This window comes from Arabidopsis lyrata (assembly GCF_000004255.2).
Source record: "Arabidopsis lyrata subsp. lyrata unplaced genomic scaffold ARALYscaffold_2, whole genome shotgun sequence".
NCBI lineage: Eukaryota > Viridiplantae > Streptophyta > Magnoliopsida > Brassicales > Brassicaceae > Arabidopsis > Arabidopsis lyrata.
This window is the reverse complement of record NW_003302554.1, coordinates 16,544,373-16,563,406: the sequence shown is the minus strand read 5'-3', so window position 1 is coordinate 16,563,406 and position 19,034 is coordinate 16,544,373. Positions and strand designations below refer to the sequence as shown.

The following is a 19,034-nucleotide window of genomic DNA, read 5'->3' as shown; positions in this document are numbered from 1 at the left end:
TAACGCAAACAGTTTTTTATCACATGTTGTAATATACTGAATAAATATCTTAACCTGTTGGCACCATTTTTTTTTTTTTTGACCTTTCTTTGATCCCAAAAATAAAAAATATATATCCATTTTTTCTTCTTCTTCCCTTAAACTTCGTTGAGAGTTGAGACTGAAGAAGACCAGAGAGTAGAGAGTTTCGGACACAAAAGGATCTCAAAGCAGACAAATTTATTTTATTACTCTTACCTCAACGTTGTTTGACTTAGAAAAGAAAATCTCAGATAGATTCTTCTTCTTTCCGGATCCGAATTCTTGCCCTCTTGTAGATCTACACAAATGGCGGTTACTTACTGATTTCAGGAAAAAAAAAAAAAAAGGAGCCTTTCTGCTTCTTTTAATGGCGGATACTCGAAACGGCAAGTCCCTTTTCTTCTTTTTCTTTGTCTCGCTTATTTTGCTTTTCCTTTCGCCGTCTTTTTCGGATGTCACAGCTTCCGAGTCCGATCCGATTCCGTACGAGAACTCAGATGCTTCTCCTGGAGTCGTGACCAGCAGTGAATCCGACAGGCAAGGTGTTTCATTGCATAGACTAGTGGAACTTGTTAGGAATCTTACGGAAGTAGTTGCTAGATTAGATGCTAAGTTATCTGAAACTCCGTTTAAGGTAAAGAAAGAGATCAGTCGTGATGAGATCGAAGAGAAAGCTAAGGCTTTCTCCGTGACAAAGTACAGTCCTTTCTGGTTTGAGAGATTCGATTTCACATCGGCTGTGAAACTAGACTCTGAAGCGACTTGTATCAACGTGTTGCCGTTTCGAGATCACGAAGGTTTTAGCAAGTATTTCGCAGTTGGGGATTCAAGTGGTAGGGTTTTTGTGTTCTTGAGAAATGGGGATGTTTTGGTTGAGTTCACCACCTGCGATTCACCAGTCACGGCAATGGTGTCTTACATGTCTGTGTATAAGAACGAGAGTTTCGTGGTGACGGGCCACCAAAGCGGAGTCATCTTGTTGCATAGACTCCGCGAGGGCTCGATGGGGGAAGATTTGAATTCCGCTGTGATGGAAAATGTTGGCAAGTTTGATGGCACGGAGGATGGTTTGCAAGTGACTGTATTGGAAGTGCATCATGTGGGTCGGGTTAGGTATATATTGGCGACGGATCTTAGCGGAAAGCTCACAGTTTTCACTGAGAACAGAACGGTTTATGGCTCGGTTACCCCAACGAGTAGACCGCTCGTGTTCTTGAAGCAGAGGCTGTTGTTTCTCACCGAGACTGGTGCTGGTTCGTTGGATTTAAGAAGCATGAAGATCAGAGAATCTGAGTGTGAAGGTCTTAACCATTCTCTAGCAAGAAGTTATGTTTTTGATGCGTCGGAACGGTCTAAAGCTTACGGATTCACATCTGAAGGCGAAATCATTCACGTATTGCTTCTCGGAGACATCATGAACTTCAAATGTAGAGTGAGATCAAAGAAGAAGGTTCAAATGGAGGAGCCTGTAGCCTTACAAGCCATCAAAGGCTATCTTCTTGTAGTCAACCAAGAAAAAGTCTTTGTATACAACGTATCGACTCAACACTACGTTCGAACCACGGGTCCTCGGCTTCTTTTCCCGGCTGCATTAGAAGATATCAGGTCAACGTTCTTGAGCCATCGAGAATCATCTAAAACCACTGATCACCAGAAGCTAGAAAAGGTAACTCCTCTGATAGCAAGCGACCGCGAAAAGCTGCTTGTGATGGGTTTAGGAGACGGATACGTCGCTACATACAAATCAAAGCTTCCGATCTCCAAAGCAGAGTTCAACACAATGCTTTGGAGCAGTCCTGTCTTCTTCTTCATACTTTTCTTATTCGGCGCTTGGCATTTTTTCGCCAAGAAGAAAGAATCTCTCACAGCTTGGGGACCTGATGATCCTTTCACCTCCACGACAATGTCTTCTTCTTCTTCTACTACAACTGCACAAAACAGTTCCGCATTTGGTGAACCAATTAGAAGAAACGATGACCACCTGGATCTTCGAAGAAGGTACGTTTCGCCGTCTCGGTACCCTCCTGGAGCAGCAACAGGTGCATACCGATCAGTGGGGTCCAACGATCTGAGCTCAAGAGCTCCAGTGGAAACTACTAACTACAGAACAACCGCACAGGAGATGCAGTATCGTGGTGGGTCAGGTCTTGATTCAAGTGGATTTGGTAAAAGAAGAGAGAGTTTGTTTGGTAATACCAAAGCTTTAGATGACGAAAGTTAGTCCCTTTTTATATTTATTTTTCATAGTTCTTTATGTTCTTTTTTTACCGGTCAACGCTTGAAATTTTTGTAATGTGTAAAACTCCGGCGAAGAAATAAAATTTTTACCGGTAGCTTTGTTTCACCGGTCACATCTTGTTAGTTACTGTAATTTTGTTGTGGTAATCTCAAGAGTAAGATGAGACAAAAAAAAAATTCAAGATCCAATAAATGATACTGAAGCAGAGAAAGACTTGAGGATAAAAACGTCAAACGTCAAAATATGGCAGTGTTCTTGATCTTGGTCTTGGTCTTTTTCTTCCTTGTCTTCAGATTCATCTACAGTAATCTATGGGTTCCGTGGAGAACCCAATCTCACTTCAAGAACCAGAGCGTGACGGGTCCTAGTTACCGGATATTCAGTGGAAACTCCGGCGAGGTGAGCCGACTAACGGCGGAGGCGAAATCAAAGCCTATTCCTTCCGGGAGCAATCCTCATGAGTTCGTCCACCGTGTGGCGCCTCACTACCACGCATGGTCACGTGTCTACGGGAAGACGTTCCTTTACTGGTTCGGGTCAAAACCTGTGGTGGCCACGTCGGATCCGAAACTAATCCGGGAAGCTTTGACGACGGGTGGGTCGTTTGACCGAATCGGGCATAACCCTTTGTCTAAGCTGCTTTATGCTCAGGGTCTTCCTGGTCTTAGAGGTGATCAATGGGCTTTCCATAGAAGAATCGCCAAACAAGCTTTTCCAATGGAGAAACTCAAGGTAACACTTACACACATCAATGTAGATGCTAATCTCTGTAATTCAGTCAACATTGTGCCTATTTGGAATCTCAGTCTAGTTTAGTTTAAAAGTTACCAAATCCGAAACTTGATTACTTTATAGGATTGTGGCTAAAGCTGAGATCTTTTTTATAGAGGTGGGTGCCAGAAATGGTGACAAGTACTATGATGTTGCTTGAGAAATGGGAGGAGATGAGAAACGGAGAAGAAGAGATTGAGTTAGAGGTGCACAGAGAGATGCATAGTTTGTCTGCAGATATGTTATCAAGAACAGCTTTTGGGAACAGCGTGGAAGAAGGGAAAGGAATCTTTGCTTTGCAGGAGCGTATGATGCGTCTTTTCTATCTGGTTCGATGGAGCGTTTATATCCCAGGATTCAGGTAAGTCTTGTGGAAAATCTTTCTAGTTATGATAGGAACAAGAACCTTGATGCTCATTTTCAAATGCTGGTTTAGATTCTTTCCTTCGAAAACGAATAGAGAAATATGGAGGGTTGAGAAACAAATCCGTGGTTCTATCCTGAAACTGATCGAAAACAACAAAACAGCTGTTGAGAAATCAGGAACTCTGCTTCACGCTTTTATGTCTCCTTATACGAATCAGAAAGGTCAAGAAGAGATACTTGGGATTGAAGAAGTTATAGATGAATGCAAAACGTTCTACTTTGCAGCTAAGGAAACAACTGGTAACCTTATAACATGGGTCTTAGTCCTCTTAGCTATGCACCAAGAATGGCAAAAGATTGCTCGGGAAGAAGTCATACGGCTCCTCGGACCAACAGGGCTTCCCACTCTAGACATCTTACAAGACTTCAAGACTGTAAGTCCTTAAGCCCCAACTCAAAAATGGTTTCAAGAGTTATAAATTCTTAGCAACACATTCTTACTTCTTGTTTTTCTTAACAGCTAAGTATGATAATCAACGAGACTCTCCGGCTCTACCCTCCAGCAATGACATTAAACCGTGACACTCTTAAGAGAGCTAAGCTTGGAAACCTTGACATTCCTGCAGGAACTCAACTCTATTTATCAGTGGTCGCGATGCACCACGATAAAGAAACATGGGGAAGTGACGCAGAGGAGTTTAATCCGCGTAGATTTGAAGATCCCAAGAAACAATCAGCTCTGCTTGTGCCGTTTGGGTTAGGGCCTAGGACTTGTGTGGGACAGAATCTTGCTGTGAATGAGGCCAAAACAGTTCTGGCTACGATCTTGAAGCATTACAGTTTCAGGTTGTCTCCAAGTTATGCTCATGCTCCTGTTTTGCTTGTGACCTTGCAGCCTCAAAATGGTGCTCATCTTCTCTTTAGTAGGATTACGAGTTAAAAAAACTACCAAGGTTGGTTGGTATGATGGTTTCCGGTTTTCTCCGGTTTAGCTGGGATTTAATGTACTTCGGTTTGGTATTTATTTACCTTGATAAAAAGGCTAAAATGGTCAAAGCACACAATGATTAGTATTATATTATCAACCCATTATCTTCTTCCTCCAAACTCATCATCTCTGCAAATCCTAAATCACCGATTTTTGTGTTAATATATCGGCGGGAAAAAAAGTGATATTTTTTCTACCCATCAATTTCCCCTCTTAGTCTAATCTGTGATATACAGTAACCGAAAAAAATCAGAGAGGTAAGAAAAGCATCAACGATATAACAGGCACTCAAAGTGTTCGACGAAATTCCGCAGAGAGACTATAGCTCTATAAGAGATGCCACTAGAACCGATTCGATTCTTGAGAACCACCGCAGGCGTAGCTGTTGGTGGGTTTGTGATCATAACCGCGGTTTCTTCAGCAGCGGTAGGAGCATTGCGATATACAATTGAAGAAAAACGGAAGAAAAGCGGATTAGCTTGTCGAGCTTGTCGTGGAAAAGGGTTTTACATATGCAAATTATGCAAAGGAAACGCAACAATAAAGTGGTCACCATTGTATGATCCAGTTTGTATCAATCCATGTCTTTGCCCTACTTGCGATGGTCACAGGTTTTTTTTTCTCCTTTTAACTCTTAAGCAGAGAACAAAAGTCTGAGAAGACATGAAAAAGCCATTGTGGTATCTAACATTGTTCTTCTAGACTAAAATTTGGAAACTTTTTTAACATTGCAGGGTACAAAAATGTCTCAACTGCTTAGGAAAGGAGTACCATTAAACTTCTTAGGCTTATGATTTGATCATCTTTGTGTTATAGAAACCTCGAAAACGGTTTGGTTTTTGTACGATTTTTAGTGTTGAATGCTGTGGATTGGAGGGGAGAATATTGAATTATTGGTCCTGTTGTGTAATAAATTTGGTTGTGCTGAGTTCGGTAATTCTGCCTAAACCTCTCTGCCTAGTTAGATGTTAAATAAGTAGCACCAAAACGGTACGAAAACGGGGACGAAAAACGGCAAAATAAAAATTCATAGATACGAGACGGCATGGGAACTTCAATATATATATATATATATATATATATATATATATATATATATATATATATATATTACTTATATGCACATATAAAACATATAAAGAAATACCCTTAAATTATAAATATGTCTCATTACCACTGTTACCAATGTTACATTTTGTCCTTGTATTCATCTAATCAATCAAACTGCATATATTAGATTAACTTATTATTATTAATCTATGCTACACTAAAATAATACACAAAACAGAAAAGTGAAAGAAGAACGAGTTGAAATTTGAATTTATAGAAATATATACACATTCTTGTTCTTTTATTCCTTTATAGTTTGGGATTTTAATGAAAAATAGTTAAATTTCCTATTATTATAAGGGGGACACATAAAATATCTCATAAATGATTCGGAAACGTTTCCGTTTCACCTCCATCACGTCCCCGCTTTTTGCTTGCCGTCCCTCTGTTCCATGAAACGTTTAAGGGATGTTTCCGTGTTGTCCCCGTGAAGTACCAGTCCCCATCACGTTTCTGGTACGTGAGACGCCACCGAAACGACGTCCCCGTGCATCATAACTGTTAATATGACCTTTGACCAAGAACAACTTCAGCCGTCAGTACAATCAAGACAAGACAATTACTGAAGTGTTAAAAAATATTTTAAGTAAACTAAATTAATGGTTAAAGAGGCTTATATAAGATTAACTTGCACTTCTACGATTTGATCATAGAGGAAAGAAAGGGGTTTATCAATTTGGCTACTGCATCCTTTTCTTTCACTTTCGGAGAAATTCAATTGGCAATGGCGGGTCGTAAAGAGAAAATCCAACCATTCCACGGATGTGGAATTGCGATCGCCATCCTGGTTGGAATCGTTATCGGGTGCGTCTGCACTGTCTTGTTACCAAATGATTTCTTCAAGTCCGGATCATTGAAGGTAAACTTAGATCTTATACTATAATCATATACATTTTTTTTTTTTTTTTTTGAAATTTTGTGGTCTAGAGCTTCAGAGTTTTGTTCTGAATTAGAAGATGTGCTGTGGAAGCTAACAATTACAGCATTTGAGCTGATTTATATGGGGAATGCTGGAATCCCTTTCATGGTGTGGGGTTTGCTGGATATTATAATTCAAAAATATTGATGAATGAAGTTTGAATACTATAGCTGAATTTAGAACTATGTTTGGCGGGAGATGGGTTTGAAAATTTGATGATTTAAGTCTCTTACTGAGTCCGTTTTTTTTTGAGAATTCATAACCTTCATCTATTTTTGAGTAAGAAGAAGTATATATTGCATGTGTCATCATCATCATCATCTTGGATCTTACTCAAGACTGACATCAAAACCAAAGTTTAAATGGTGAATTTCATCCTTTCTCTGTTTATCTTTTCAGGTTGCATCGGCTTCATGTGAACGGGTCAAGATGTTCAAAGCAGAATTTGCAATCATCTCCGAAAAGAATGCCGAGTTAAGCAAGCAGGTCAGTGAGCTAACAGAAAAGGTACGGTTGGCGGAACAAAAAACAGAGATCAAGGCCGGGCCTTTTGGCACTGTCACGGGTCTGCAAACCAATCCAACTGTGGTTCCCGACGAGTCTGTTAACCCCAGATTAGCTAAGCTTTTAGAGAAAGTAGCTGTCAATAAAGAGATCATTGTAGTTCTTGCAAATAACAATGTGAAACCAATGTTGGAGGTGCAGACTGCTAGCGTAAAGAGAGTGGGTATTCAAAACTACTTGGTTATCCCATTGGATGATTCCATAGAAAGCTTCTGTAGATCGAATGAAGTCGCATATTTCAAGAGAGATCCAGATAACGCGATAGATGTGGTTGGGAAAAGCGGAAGTGGTTCAGCCGTATCTGGACTAAAATTCCGCGTATTAAGGGAGTTCTTGCAGCTTGGTTATGGTGTTCTTCTAGCGGATGTGGACCTTGTATTCTTGCAGAACCCTTTTGGTCATCTGTACAGAGACTCTGATGTGGAGTCCATGAGCGATGGCCATGACAATAACACGGCTTATGGCTTCAACGATGTGTTTGATGACCCATCCATGACACGGTCTCGGACTGTCTACACAACAAGGATATGGGTTTTTAATTCCGGGTTTTTCTATCTAAGACCAACTCTTCCTTCTATCGAGCTACTAGATCGCGTGACAGATACACTCTCTAAGTCAGGGGGATGGGACCAAGCAGTTTTCAATGAGCACCTCTTTTACCCTTCACATCCCGGATACATTGGCTTACACGCTTCCAAGCGAGCCATGGATATATACGAGTTCATGAACAGTAGGGTCCTCTTCAAAACGGTGAGAAAGAATGAGGAACTGAAGAAGTTGAAGCCGGTGATTGTTCACATGAACTACCATTCAGATAAACTCGAAAGAATGCAAGCTGCAGTGGAGTTCTACGTTAATGGCAAGCAAGATGCGCTTGATAGCTTCTCTGATGGTTCATAGAGGGATATATGCTTGTTAAGCAAGATATCGAAAGAACCAAACTTCTTTTTCTTCTGATGTTTTAGGTTATTAAACCACTTTCTTTTCTTTTTTTTTTTGTCAAACTTGGAACTTGGTTGAAGAAAATTAGAACCACTTCCTTTTGTTTCTATCGAAAGATTTAAAACAATTTATTTCTTTCTCTATCAGTATCTTATGGGCTTGATCACAATTAATAAGATGTTTGTTGAATAATACTTGGATTTACCCCTAGTGATGAACCCTTGTATTCACCCCCTTTACCTTTAGCCAATAGAATTATGCCATGTCAAGTATAACATTTAATCAGAAATGAATAAATATACAAATATAACAAATTAAGAAAATCAAATCATGAAAAAAAAATTAATTTAGTTAACGTCGACGAAAGAAATTATGAAAAAGAAATTATGAATGTGATTTTGGAAGAAATTATGAAAAAGAAGAAAGAAGACCATTTGTCGTAGGTTGGTTCTTCAACGATGAGTTTTAATATTAAAACAAAAAATTTCCAAGGTTTCTATTTCAAACACAAGTAGCAAACGAAGAAATTCTAAAAAATATAAAAATCATAGCAGAAGATGGGAGACAGAGTCATAGACAAAAACAATAAAGAAAAAGAATTTATTGATTGATTGCATTCACGTACCCTGAAACAAGAAGCATATATAATCCAATACTAATTATTTGCATTAACGTGATCTCATATAACACTTCAAATTGATTATAAGCAATTAGATGAAAAATAATAATTATAGGTTCTGAGATATAATTGGTACTTAGACTTGTGTGAATGTAGAATTTACCTTTCCAATGTCTAGAGGATTATCAATTGTGTCGTATGGCTCAGAGGAAGAGGATAATGAAATTGAAAACCTAATTAGATAAACGGCAACGATGTAAACGTAGACGACGTTAACTAAATTAATTTTTTTTTGTAAATGCTTTGATTTTTTTAATTTGTTATATTTGTTTATTTATTAATTTCTGATCTATATATACATTTTTGGATGACTTTTAGCAAATAAATCCTGGAGTTGAAATGTATTTACAAAGAATGCCATTGGCATTTATTATTTACTTTTACAAAATTTAAATAAAAGATATGAACCAAACAATATCTTGCCTAATTTGTTTTTAAAAATCTCTACACAATCTTTCCATATATCTTCAAAAAACTTTTATAGCAAATATTTATATTAACATTTTGCATAGTAATAAAAATACTAATTTATAATAATCAAAATATTCACATAGAAAAATTATATACACATACAAGAAAAAAACTATATATGTCATCATTTAAGCCGTTGCTTTATTTAAATAAAATAAAAACACAAAAACCTGAAATCATTTATTTTATATGATAAATTTAAAATATATATTAGTAATATAAATTTAAAATCATTCAAAGAACGGTATACCACGGGTGAGATCCTAAAATTATTGGATTTTATTACAATAATAATTTATTTTCTTGGATTTTATAACACTAATAATTTAGCTAATGGGATAATATAGACGGGTTTATATGGAATGACGGGTTTGGGTCGATATTAATAACGGTATATTAAGGATGAAATCCTAAAATTAACAATCAAAATACAATTATACAATCTTAAACACAAAACAAAAGAAACAATATTAACAAAACAAATACAACTTAAAATTTTTAGTTATTAAAAAACCGACCCACAGTATACTTCGGAGTCAAATATTCAAAATTTTAAAATCCACCATACATCGTTACTTAAAAAAAATGTATGTTTTCGTATCTATACTTTAAAAATTGAAACCTAAACAATAGTAATCATACACTAGATAATACATAGATAGATATCTACATTTAAAATTACAAATTAATATGATATATCTTCAGTTAAACTTTAAAAAATAACATTATATTTTTTTAAAAAATATAGCCACGCGGTGTACCGCGGGTTAAATTCTAGTTAAATATTATATTTGATATGATATAATTCTATTGGTTAAAGGTAGAAGGGGTGAATACAAGGGTTCACCACTAGGGGTGAATCCAAGTATTGTTCATGTTTGTTATATAAAAAGTGTGAAAAATATAAGCCGAATTTAGAACTAGATTTGGCGGGAGATGGAAATTGAAAACGAAAGCTCTGATTCCTTAAAGCCGTCAGCCACCACCGAAAAGGAGCTTTGTTGGCCTCTTTTATATTTTGGAACAAGTGATGGCATCTCTGACATCAGTCCGATACTTGTAAGAAGTGTGAAGCTATCCAAATCCATTACAAAACTGTTTCCTTGCGGCGATTTTTGATAAAGAGATCTCAGATATCTCATCGGAACCGTAGTCAATACATCGTATACTTGCAAGAAGTGCATGATCCAATTTGTATCAATCCATGTCTTTGCCCTACTTGTGATGGTAACATGTTTGTCTAGCTTCACCTAATTACTCTCGAGCCTTAATAACCAAAGTCTAATCGATCCTGCTTAATTAAATATTGAATTGAAGTTTGGTTTGTGGTAGGTTCGGGAAATTTTGCCTAACTTGTACATAAATGAAATTTTGCCTAACTTGTACATAAATGATCCAATCAAGTAGTGCAATCTTTATAGACTGTGTAGTATATATAGAGATTAAAACCACTTATTATTTCTTTGTCTATCACTATGTTATCGTCTTTAATTAGTATGACCAAGGACAACTTCAGCAGCCATCATAATAAATGAATAGAATAAAATGGACTATGGAAGAAACAGTAAATGAAACTTAAGAAAAATAATTAGGAAATAAATACGAATTAATGGTTAAAGAGGCTCATATAAAATTAACTTGCACCACATATACAGTTTGATCACAGAAGAAGAAAGGGTTTAGCTTCTGCGTCTTTTCGGCAATGGCGGGTCGTAAAGACAAAATCCACAAGTTGCGTGGATCTCGAATTGCGGTTGCCATCTTGGTCGGAATTCTTATCGGGTGTGTCTGTTCCGTCTTGTTCCCGAACGGCTTCTTGAACTCGGAATCATCATCGCTGATTGTTAACGAAGAACGCCTTTCGAAATCAACCTCTAAGGTGTACTTTAGATCTTATGCCTTAAACACAGTACATTCCTTTTTCTTTTTTTTTCTGAAATTTCTCTGTGGTCAGCTCTTGCGTTTGTTTTGAGGAATTCAAAATCTTAGTCGATTTTTTAGTAGAATTACAAATTGCATGGTTCAATCATCATGTTGAACTTAGTTTTAAGTCTTGAACATCTGACTTTCACTAGTGAAGTTTCATTTTTTTCTCTGTTTCCTTTTTGTAATGTTCAGGATGGACTGGCTTCATGTGAATCGTCTGAACGGGTCAAAATGCTCAAATCAGACTTTGCAATTATCTCCGAAGAGAACGCAGAGTTAAGGAAGCAGGTCAGGGAGCTAACGGAAAAGGTACGGTTGGCGGAACAAGGAACGGATAATGCTAGGAAACAAGTCTTAGTTTTGGGATCAGAGATTAAGGCAGGATCTTTTGGCACTGTCAAGAGTCTGAGAACTAATCCAACTGTGGTTCCCGACGAGTCTGTTAACCCCAGATTAGCTAAGCTTTTAGAGAAAGTAGCTGTCAATAAAGAGATCATTGTGGTTCTTGCAAATTCAAATGTGAAACCAATGCTGGAGTTGCAGATTGCTAGCATCAAGAGGGTTGGTATTCTAAACTACCTAATTATCGCCTTGGATGATTCCGTAGAGAGTTTCTGTGAATCGAAGGAGGTTTCATATTACAAGAGAGATCCAGATAAAGCAGTTGACATGGTTGGGAAAAGCGGAGGTAATCACGCTGTTTCCGGACTGAAATTCCGTGTGTTAAGAGAGTTCTTGCAGCTTGGCTACAGTGTTCTTCTATCGGATGTGGACATTGTATTTCTGCAGAACCCTTTTGGTCATCTGTACAGAGACTCTGATGTGGAGTCAATGAGCGATGGCCACGACAACATGACAGCGTATGGCTTCAACGATGTGTTTGATGAACCATCCATGGGATGGGCTCGGTATGCACACACAATGAGGATATGGGTTTTCAATTCAGGGTTTTTCTATCTAAGACCAACTCTTCCTTCAATCGAGCTACTGGACCGAGTGGCTTATACACTCTCTAAGTCAGAGGCATGGGACCAAGCGGTTTTCAACGAGCAACTCTTTTACCCTTCGCATCCCGGGTACACTGGCTTACACGCTTCCAAAAGAGTCATGGATATGTACGAGTTCATGAATAGTAAGGTTCTCTTCAAAACCGTGAGAAAGAATCATGAACTGAAGAAATTGAAGCCGGTGATTGTTCATCTGAATTACCATCCAGATAAACTCGAACGAATGCAAGCAGTAGTGGAGTTCTATGTTAATGGCAAACAAGACGCGCTTGATAGCTTCCCAGATGGTTCAGATTGATAAAAGAGATGGATGCTTGTTAAGCAAGATATTGACAAAAACCAATCTTCTTCCTCAATGGCAGATTCTGATTATATATATATACTTCCTTCAGTAAAACAAAAAGGTAGGCTAAATTTTTTTGTCCAGTTTCATCTTCCCACATATATCAGTTCTCCTTTTGCGCTTCTAGTCTTTTCTTTTTCTTCTTCTGTAGTATGAATTTTGTGTATCCTATATAGCTCAAATCTAAAGAGGCTTCTTCTGTTCTAGGAGAGTCTAACTCTGCATTATTTTCTGACCACAAAAAAAAGATTATGGGAAAGACAAAAAGAAAGAAAGATTGGGCAAGACAGAGAGAGAGAGAGAGAGATTGAGATTGAAAAGAAAGACAAAGAGAGAGTGAAGGGTTTGGCTTTATATGTGTTCTATCCACAAAGAAGAGTCTAAAGATTCTCTCTGTAATAACCGGAAAATCCAATTTTTGTGGTTTGAAATCAAATGGAACCCCACTCTTACCTCTCTGTTTTTTGTCTTTTTCTTAAGCCTTTGTTTCTTCAGCCTTGTGTGTATCATCTTCCTCAGACCAAACTGAAATTTCTGTGCCAAGTTTATTTTGTGTGCTATGCAGACATTACCAAGCTCAGAAACCGTTCTTTTGGGCTCCAACTCTGCACCACCTGTGCTACGTAATCCCGGCGGTGATGACGTGGACATCGATTTCGGTGACGTGTTTGGTGGTCCTCCTAAGAGACGCTCTAAAGTTACTAATAGTAACCAAGTCACGCGACATAGCTTCAGTGAATCCGCTCTCAGGCGTCGTGACGTCATCGTCGACGTCGGCTCTCTGATTCCTCAAGACGAGAAGCCTGTTTTCGGCGAAGAGACATCCGTCCGGCGTCGTTTCACTACTGATGATTTCTTCGACGATATTTTCAGAGTTAATGAATCATCTTCATCATCACTTCCGGGTTCTCGGATCCTAAGCCCGGCTCACAAACCAGAATCTTCAGGGACTTCGTCTCCTGCACAATTCAGGTTTGTTTTCTTTAAACTAATTTCAAGGAGAGAGTAGTTTCATTGATTAATTATATATATATATATAATTGTTGACTTTGTTACTCAGTCTTCCTGCAAAAGCAACAGAGATTCCTACATTTGGTTTAGCTACTCGTAGTTTGAGCAAGAACAAAGAAACTGTTTCGAGCTCTCCTTTGTCAAGAACTTCAAGCAAAGCCGATATGGTCTCTACTGCTAAATCATATTCAGATGATTGTGATGATCCTGCACGAGTTGTTGTTACTGGCAAAGGCAGGCAGTTTCATTTCTCTATTTACAAGTGGCCTAATAAAGGTGTTCCTGTTGTTATTTGGGGAAGCTCTAGACTAAGTTCTATGTCTAAAGCTGAGGGGACAACGCCGGTGACATTGGGTGATCATCTAAAAACTTCAGTTGAGAAAGCGGGTGAAAATGAAGAAGGAGAAAGTGGTTTGAAAGAGGAGAAGAAGACCTCGCTAAATCGTCCTCATGTTCAGACAAAAGAAGAGAAAACAGAAATCGATTCGGTGTCTGAAAAAGCCTTCTTTGGTGTGTCAAAAGCACGTGAGGCTAATGTGAAGCCTCTTTATTCAATTGATTCGATGTCTGAACAGGCCTTCTCTGGTGTGTCAAAAGCTCATGAAGCTACTACTGTGAAGTCTCTTCATTCAATTTTGCATGAAAACGATGAAAGACAAGGTTGGTTTCTGGAGACATATATGTTTGCTACATTTGGTTGGGTTAGCTTCCTTTTTTGGACTGTGCATTTGGTTCTTTGTCATTGCAGGTGAGAAAATAGTATCAGAGAGAGAAGTGAGAAAAGGTAAAAGCAAAGCGAAGAACACGCAAAGTTTTACTGAAGATTCAAGAACAAAAAAGAAACCACAAGGCACTAAAAATTCTTTGGATAGTAGCCCGAGACCCGATAAATCCAGCTTCGCAAGTTCATCCGCAGCAGCAGAAGTTGGCAAAGATGGAGTCAAAGGAAAAGTGAGTGACTTTGTTAAGATTTTCAGTAAAGGAGCTTCAGTTGGAGCAGGTGGGGAATCTCTTGGACAAAGCTCTAGATGGAGAGCTAAAGAAACTCCCAAGACTGATATCAATCATGATGCTGCTAATGCCAAAGATACTGTAAACATTCCTGATCAACAAAAGAAATCGACTCCAGATATCCCCGCTATGGTACTTTACCTGAAAATCAACATCTTGCTATATGTTCCTTGGTTTGTGATTCCTTACCTGTCAATATCGTTGCAGAATCGGGATTCGAAACCTTCACACGCAACTCAGAAAAAGGATTCAGACCGGGAGAGCATGAACTATAAGGCTCCTGGTGTTACTGTACAAGAAGAGAGACAAGAACCGAGCACAAGTAAGTTCTTGGATTGGTGTATCGGATTTAAATCTTGTTACCACTACACAACTAAATAACATCTTTCTTTTCTTTTTTTCTAATCAGCACATACTACCTCAGAGGATATAGATGAGCCCTTCCATGTAAATTTCGATGTAACTTAATGCTCCTTTCAACTTTTCAGGTTTTCAATCTAAAAATGTGTATGTTTCTCTTTATAATTGGTGTGGAACTTGTAATGAGCTGTGCAGGTGGAGGATATAACACAAGATGAAAACAACAAAATGGAAGAAACCAATAAGGATGCTGAAGAAATCAAGGTAATACTACTGCAATTGCAAAGAGATATACTACTTTTTCGATTCTTTTACACGAAAATAGCCTCAAAATTAAAAGAAAACGGAATACGAACCTCTGCAGAAGATCGATGCTAAAATCCGCAAGTGGTCAAGTGGAAAGAGCGGAAACATTCGGTCTCTTCTATCCACGCTGCAATATGTAAGTGTTTTGTTGATGTATAACACAAACCATTGTTGGATCCTATGCATTAGCCTATTTGCATAACTAATGAATTTGGAAATTTTACTTAACAGATTCTTTGGTCCGGGAGCGGGTGGAAGCCAGTTCCTCTAATGGATATGATCGAAGGAAACGCGGTCCGAAAATCGTACCAGAGGGCATTACTAATCCTTCATCCAGACAAACTACAGCAAAAGGGTGCTTCTGCAAACCAGAAATACATGGCCGAGAAAGTTTTCGAATTTTTACAGGTTACTATTGTTACTATAATCAATATTTATGACAATTTGAAAACATTGCAGGATCTTTAAATCTAAGTCCTTTTTTTTTTGGTTTGGTTCCATCATTTAGGAAGCATGGGACCACTTCAACACTCTCGGACCGGTTTAAAGGAAGACAACGAGTCTTTAGTCTTTTAGTTCTTACACAAAGGCTATGTACAGAGATACGGTTCTGAATCAAAAGATGTTGCAGAATTTTAGTTGTCACAGGTATACTTACATCAATTTTTTGTTGGTTTGTTGAGAGATCTATGAATCTATCTGATATATCATCATAAAAGGCTTTCATTAAGTACGTACGGAGAGAGATATGGGTGTAGTTAAGGCCATATAATTAATTGGGCTAAGCCAATTAAAGAGGATTTACTGATTTAGACATTTAGTAGTTAGCCGTTCGAAATTAAAGAAATGAGGTTGTGGTGGAGTTGGTGTTGGTGTTGTGTTGGCTTTTTACGATTCTTTTTGTTAACGGTAAGCTACTTTTTTAACTTCTACTTAAAGCTTTTGTTTTCCCTATTTTACCCTTCAAGACCACACACACTTCACCAAATTAGACCCTGACTCTCCGCCCACCTCTGATGCCCTCCATTAGTCACACATCTAAAGTTTTACATAAATAGATAAAAATGACACAAGTGTGGATATGGGTCAATACTCATTACACTTATTGTTAAAATTTGTTTTGAATTAAAAACCATAAACTTAATATTGTATTAGAATGTGAACTTCTACCGGTTTGGTCTGAACCGAAATCAATTAGATCTAAAATCTGATTGATCGATTTGCTTTGATATTAGTTTTATCAAGACCTAAATTTTGATTTTATAATGACTAGAAGGATCATCATTTCGATTTGCATATCAAAAATCCCACAGAAGATGGAACATAAACAATACACTATTTGCCAATTGGTGAATTTTTAATTTAGAATGAAACAAATAATGAGTGGAATGTAAAAACTGGTAAAATTCTATCTAGTTCACACTGTATTAAATAACATAAAAAGGGGTCAAATAATCTTGGTTCATTTACAATCATTGTACTTGCCCCTCTTCGAGAAGCCAAAAGCTGTGATTGAAGCAGTTAATTTTGAGGTCGAAGTAAATAGTGTACAGTTGTTTCATTAATTTTACTGTATATGGATGGGTCAAAGTCATAAAGCATGCGGCATTGAGGACTTTGGTGCATTCTCCAAAACATTCTTTAGCTAATTTCTGTAGTTTGATTCGTTAAATTTTACTCCTACTGTATATGGTTGAAAGTCATAAAGCATTAAAAGACTTTGGTGCATTCTCCAAAACATTTGTTTACACTATTAACCATAAGTTAGAAAATAATGCAGGCGGCAAACTTTTAATGACAAAGACGTAATTTTCACGACATGTAATAACCATTTCTTGGTGTCCTTTTCTGAAACCAATAAAACGATTAAACAGAAAAATTAACCGACACGTAAGCAATATTTAACCGGCTATCACCGGTTTACATCCTTTTTATTTGTTACCGTTCTTCTGTTTTTAAAAACCTCCAAGAAGCTCTGTTCCATCTCTCACTTTCTCTCTGATCTCATTTCATTCCCTTTTCTTTCCATATTTACCCTCACATTACCTTCGAATTCTCCATTTACTACCACTCAACGCTTCTCACAAATGTCTATTGTCTCTAAGCTTCGGTCTCCGGTTAAACCAATGGTTGAGTCACGAGCTATCCTCGGTTCAACCGGGAACAGATTTAAGGTTACGAAAACAGAAATGACAAAGAAACCACAACAGAATCCACGAGTGACGAAATCCCCGGCGACGGAGAAACCGGATTCGAATTTCTCAGCCTCGACTGATGATACCTCTTCTTCTTCGTCATTCTCGGAACGTTCGTCTGTGAAGACAACAAACTCTGGGAAAATAACTCCGTCGAAACGGAACGGAGTTACGAAGCTCAATAATGTCGTCGTCTCCGTCGCCGCCGTTGAAGACATTAATCCTAAAATTCCGGGACCGGTCAAGAGATGCCACTGGATCACACCTAATTCAGGTTTCTTTGTCTGACAACTTTTTTTTTCCCTCTTTGCCTCATTTAACTTTAATTTAAATTCACATTTTTTTTTCTTGAATTTCGTGAATAACGAGGAGATGGTATTTTTTTTGTCATAAGATGAAATAAAATGTTATTTTTTGGTTTTAATGTTAGAAATAAAAACAATGTAGTGTCCTAAATTGGATAAAATGTTTTTTTTTTGGTTTTCATGTTAGAAATAAAATGTTTTTTTTACACTATGTAGAGACTTGTTGTCCTTGTCGCAACATTTAATGAATCTGCAAAGAATTTAAAGATACTTACCCAATTTTCTTCATTTTGGCCCCAAAAAATATCCCAATCGACTTCAAAATTGATGCCATGTGAATGGCTGTTTATAGTTTTCGAAATGTAAAATTTCTGATAAAGTTAATAAAGGTAACAATCAATTTCATTGATGTCAACAACACATTAATTGCTCCCAGCAAAATTAGGTCTTGTTGTAGTTGATAAAGACAAAAAAAAATGTTGAAGATTGACGGAGTATATAAGTTTCTCGGTTAATAATAACGATTGTGATTGATGGGCAGACCCGATCTACGTGTTGTTCCATGACGAGGAATGGGGTGTTCCAGTTCGTGATGACAAGAAACTCTTCGAGCTGCTAGTGTTCTCACAAGCATTGGCTGAGCTTAGCTGGCCTTCAATCCTACACAAAAGAGACGACTTTAGGTAAATTTAGGCCAAAGAATTTTGCTATTTTTTGTTTTGGTTTGGTTTAATATCAGAAATTTTTGTTTCTTTTTTTGCAGGAAGCTCTTTGAAGAGTTTGATCCTTCAGCTATAGCACAATTCACAGAGAAGAGGTTGATGTCTCTTAGAGTAAATGGGTGCCTTATTCTTTCCGAACAGAAACTGCGAGCAATTGTAGAGAACGCCAAATCGGTTCTTAAGGTAGGTATTGTGTGTTTTGATATTAAATTGTGAAATATTATGTGTTGGAAACTTATTAAAACTGAAAACAGGTCAAGCAAGAATTTGGATCATTTAGCAACTATTGTTGGAGATTTGTGAACCACAAGCCATTAAGAAATGGCTATCGATATGGTCGTCAAGTACCGGTTAAGTCCCCAAAGGCAGAGTACATAAGCAAAGATATGATGCAGAGAGGGTTTCGCTGCGTTGGTCCTACTGTTATTTATTCCTTCTTGCAGGCCTCTGGCATTGTGAATGATCATCTCACAGCTTGCTACCGGTACCAAGAATGTAAAGAACCAAAAAGCCCTGAGACTGAAACCAAACTGGTTCTGCATTCTCCATTACTTGTTTGATCAGCAGCACACTGACTGGACTGGATTATTATGAAGACGATGATGACAAATGTTTTTATTCATTATGGAAAGTAGCATTTGTAGCTAGGTGTGTCCATTTGGTTGTGCTTTCTAGCTAGCTTTGTCTAACTAGATTATTTGATGATATGGATTAGTGTTTGAAAGAAGATTGATTGCAGGGAAATAAAAAATTTAACATTTTGTAATCCTGCAAATTT

At 37.7% G+C, this 19,034-nt stretch overlaps 6 protein-coding genes across 9 annotated transcripts; all 6 read left to right on the top strand.

Moving 5' to 3' along the window:
* Positions 1-84: 84 nt before the first annotated feature.
* Positions 85-2,374, top strand: LOC9325075 (uncharacterized membrane protein At1g75140). Its single transcript, XM_002888966.2, has one exon. It carries the CDS (start codon positions 389-391, stop codon positions 2,240-2,242), a length of 1,854 nt encoding a protein of 617 aa, XP_002889012.1. The 5' UTR covers positions 85-388; the 3' UTR covers positions 2,243-2,374.
* Positions 2,375-2,414: 40 nt separating this feature from the next.
* LOC9325074 (cytochrome P450 734A1) lies at positions 2,415-4,486 on the top strand. The gene is made up of 4 exons (XM_002888965.2): positions 2,415-2,992; positions 3,148-3,392; positions 3,468-3,831; positions 3,918-4,486. The coding sequence occupies exons 1-4, from the start codon at positions 2,504-2,506 to the stop codon at positions 4,335-4,337; spliced, it is 1,518 nt and encodes a 505-aa protein (XP_002889011.1). The 5' UTR covers positions 2,415-2,503; the 3' UTR covers positions 4,338-4,486.
* A 108-nt stretch (positions 4,487-4,594) lies between these two features.
* Positions 4,595-5,322, top strand: LOC9325073. Its single transcript, XM_002888964.2, has 2 exons — positions 4,595-4,996; positions 5,120-5,322. The coding sequence occupies exons 1-2, from the start codon at positions 4,722-4,724 to the stop codon at positions 5,160-5,162; spliced, it is 318 nt and encodes a 105-aa protein (XP_002889010.1). The 5' UTR covers positions 4,595-4,721; the 3' UTR covers positions 5,163-5,322.
* A 426-nt stretch (positions 5,323-5,748) lies between these two features.
* On the top strand, positions 5,749-12,552 carry LOC9325071 (arabinosyltransferase RRA2). Of its 2 annotated transcripts, XM_021035349.1 has the most exons (3): positions 5,749-6,354; positions 6,814-6,829; positions 11,205-12,552. In XM_021035349.1, the coding sequence occupies exons 1-3, from the start codon at positions 6,220-6,222 to the stop codon at positions 12,299-12,301; spliced, it is 1,248 nt and encodes a 415-aa protein (XP_020891008.1). In that variant the 5' UTR covers positions 5,749-6,219; the 3' UTR covers positions 12,302-12,552. The 2 variants fall into 2 exon arrangements, with proteins under 2 accessions (XP_020891008.1, XP_002889008.1); XM_002888962.2 differs by lacking the exons at positions 5,749-6,354; positions 6,814-6,829 and adding an exon at positions 10,469-10,949 and having other exon boundaries at positions 11,189-12,552.
* Positions 12,553-12,588: 36 nt separating this feature from the next.
* Positions 12,589-15,767, top strand: LOC9323638 (J domain-containing protein required for chloroplast accumulation response 1). Of its 3 annotated transcripts, none has more exons than XM_021035346.1 (9): positions 12,589-13,318; positions 13,407-14,017; positions 14,106-14,500; positions 14,576-14,690; positions 14,778-14,827; positions 14,924-14,992; positions 15,093-15,170; positions 15,266-15,442; positions 15,543-15,767. In XM_021035346.1, the coding sequence occupies exons 1-9, from the start codon at positions 12,906-12,908 to the stop codon at positions 15,579-15,581; spliced, it is 1,947 nt and encodes a 648-aa protein (XP_020891005.1). In that variant the 5' UTR covers positions 12,589-12,905; the 3' UTR covers positions 15,582-15,767. The 3 variants fall into 3 exon arrangements, with proteins under 3 accessions (XP_020891005.1, XP_020891007.1, XP_020891006.1); XM_021035348.1 differs by having other exon boundaries at positions 12,653-13,318; positions 14,106-14,449; XM_021035347.1 differs by having other exon boundaries at positions 12,653-13,318; positions 14,778-14,815.
* Positions 15,768-16,909: 1,142 nt separating this feature from the next.
* Positions 16,910-19,022, top strand: LOC110230724 (DNA-3-methyladenine glycosylase 1). The gene is made up of 4 exons (XM_021034333.1): positions 16,910-17,503; positions 18,076-18,217; positions 18,298-18,439; positions 18,511-19,022. The coding sequence occupies exons 1-4, from the start codon at positions 17,122-17,124 to the stop codon at positions 18,814-18,816; spliced, it is 972 nt and encodes a 323-aa protein (XP_020889992.1). The 5' UTR covers positions 16,910-17,121; the 3' UTR covers positions 18,817-19,022.
* Positions 19,023-19,034: the final 12 nt, after the last annotated feature.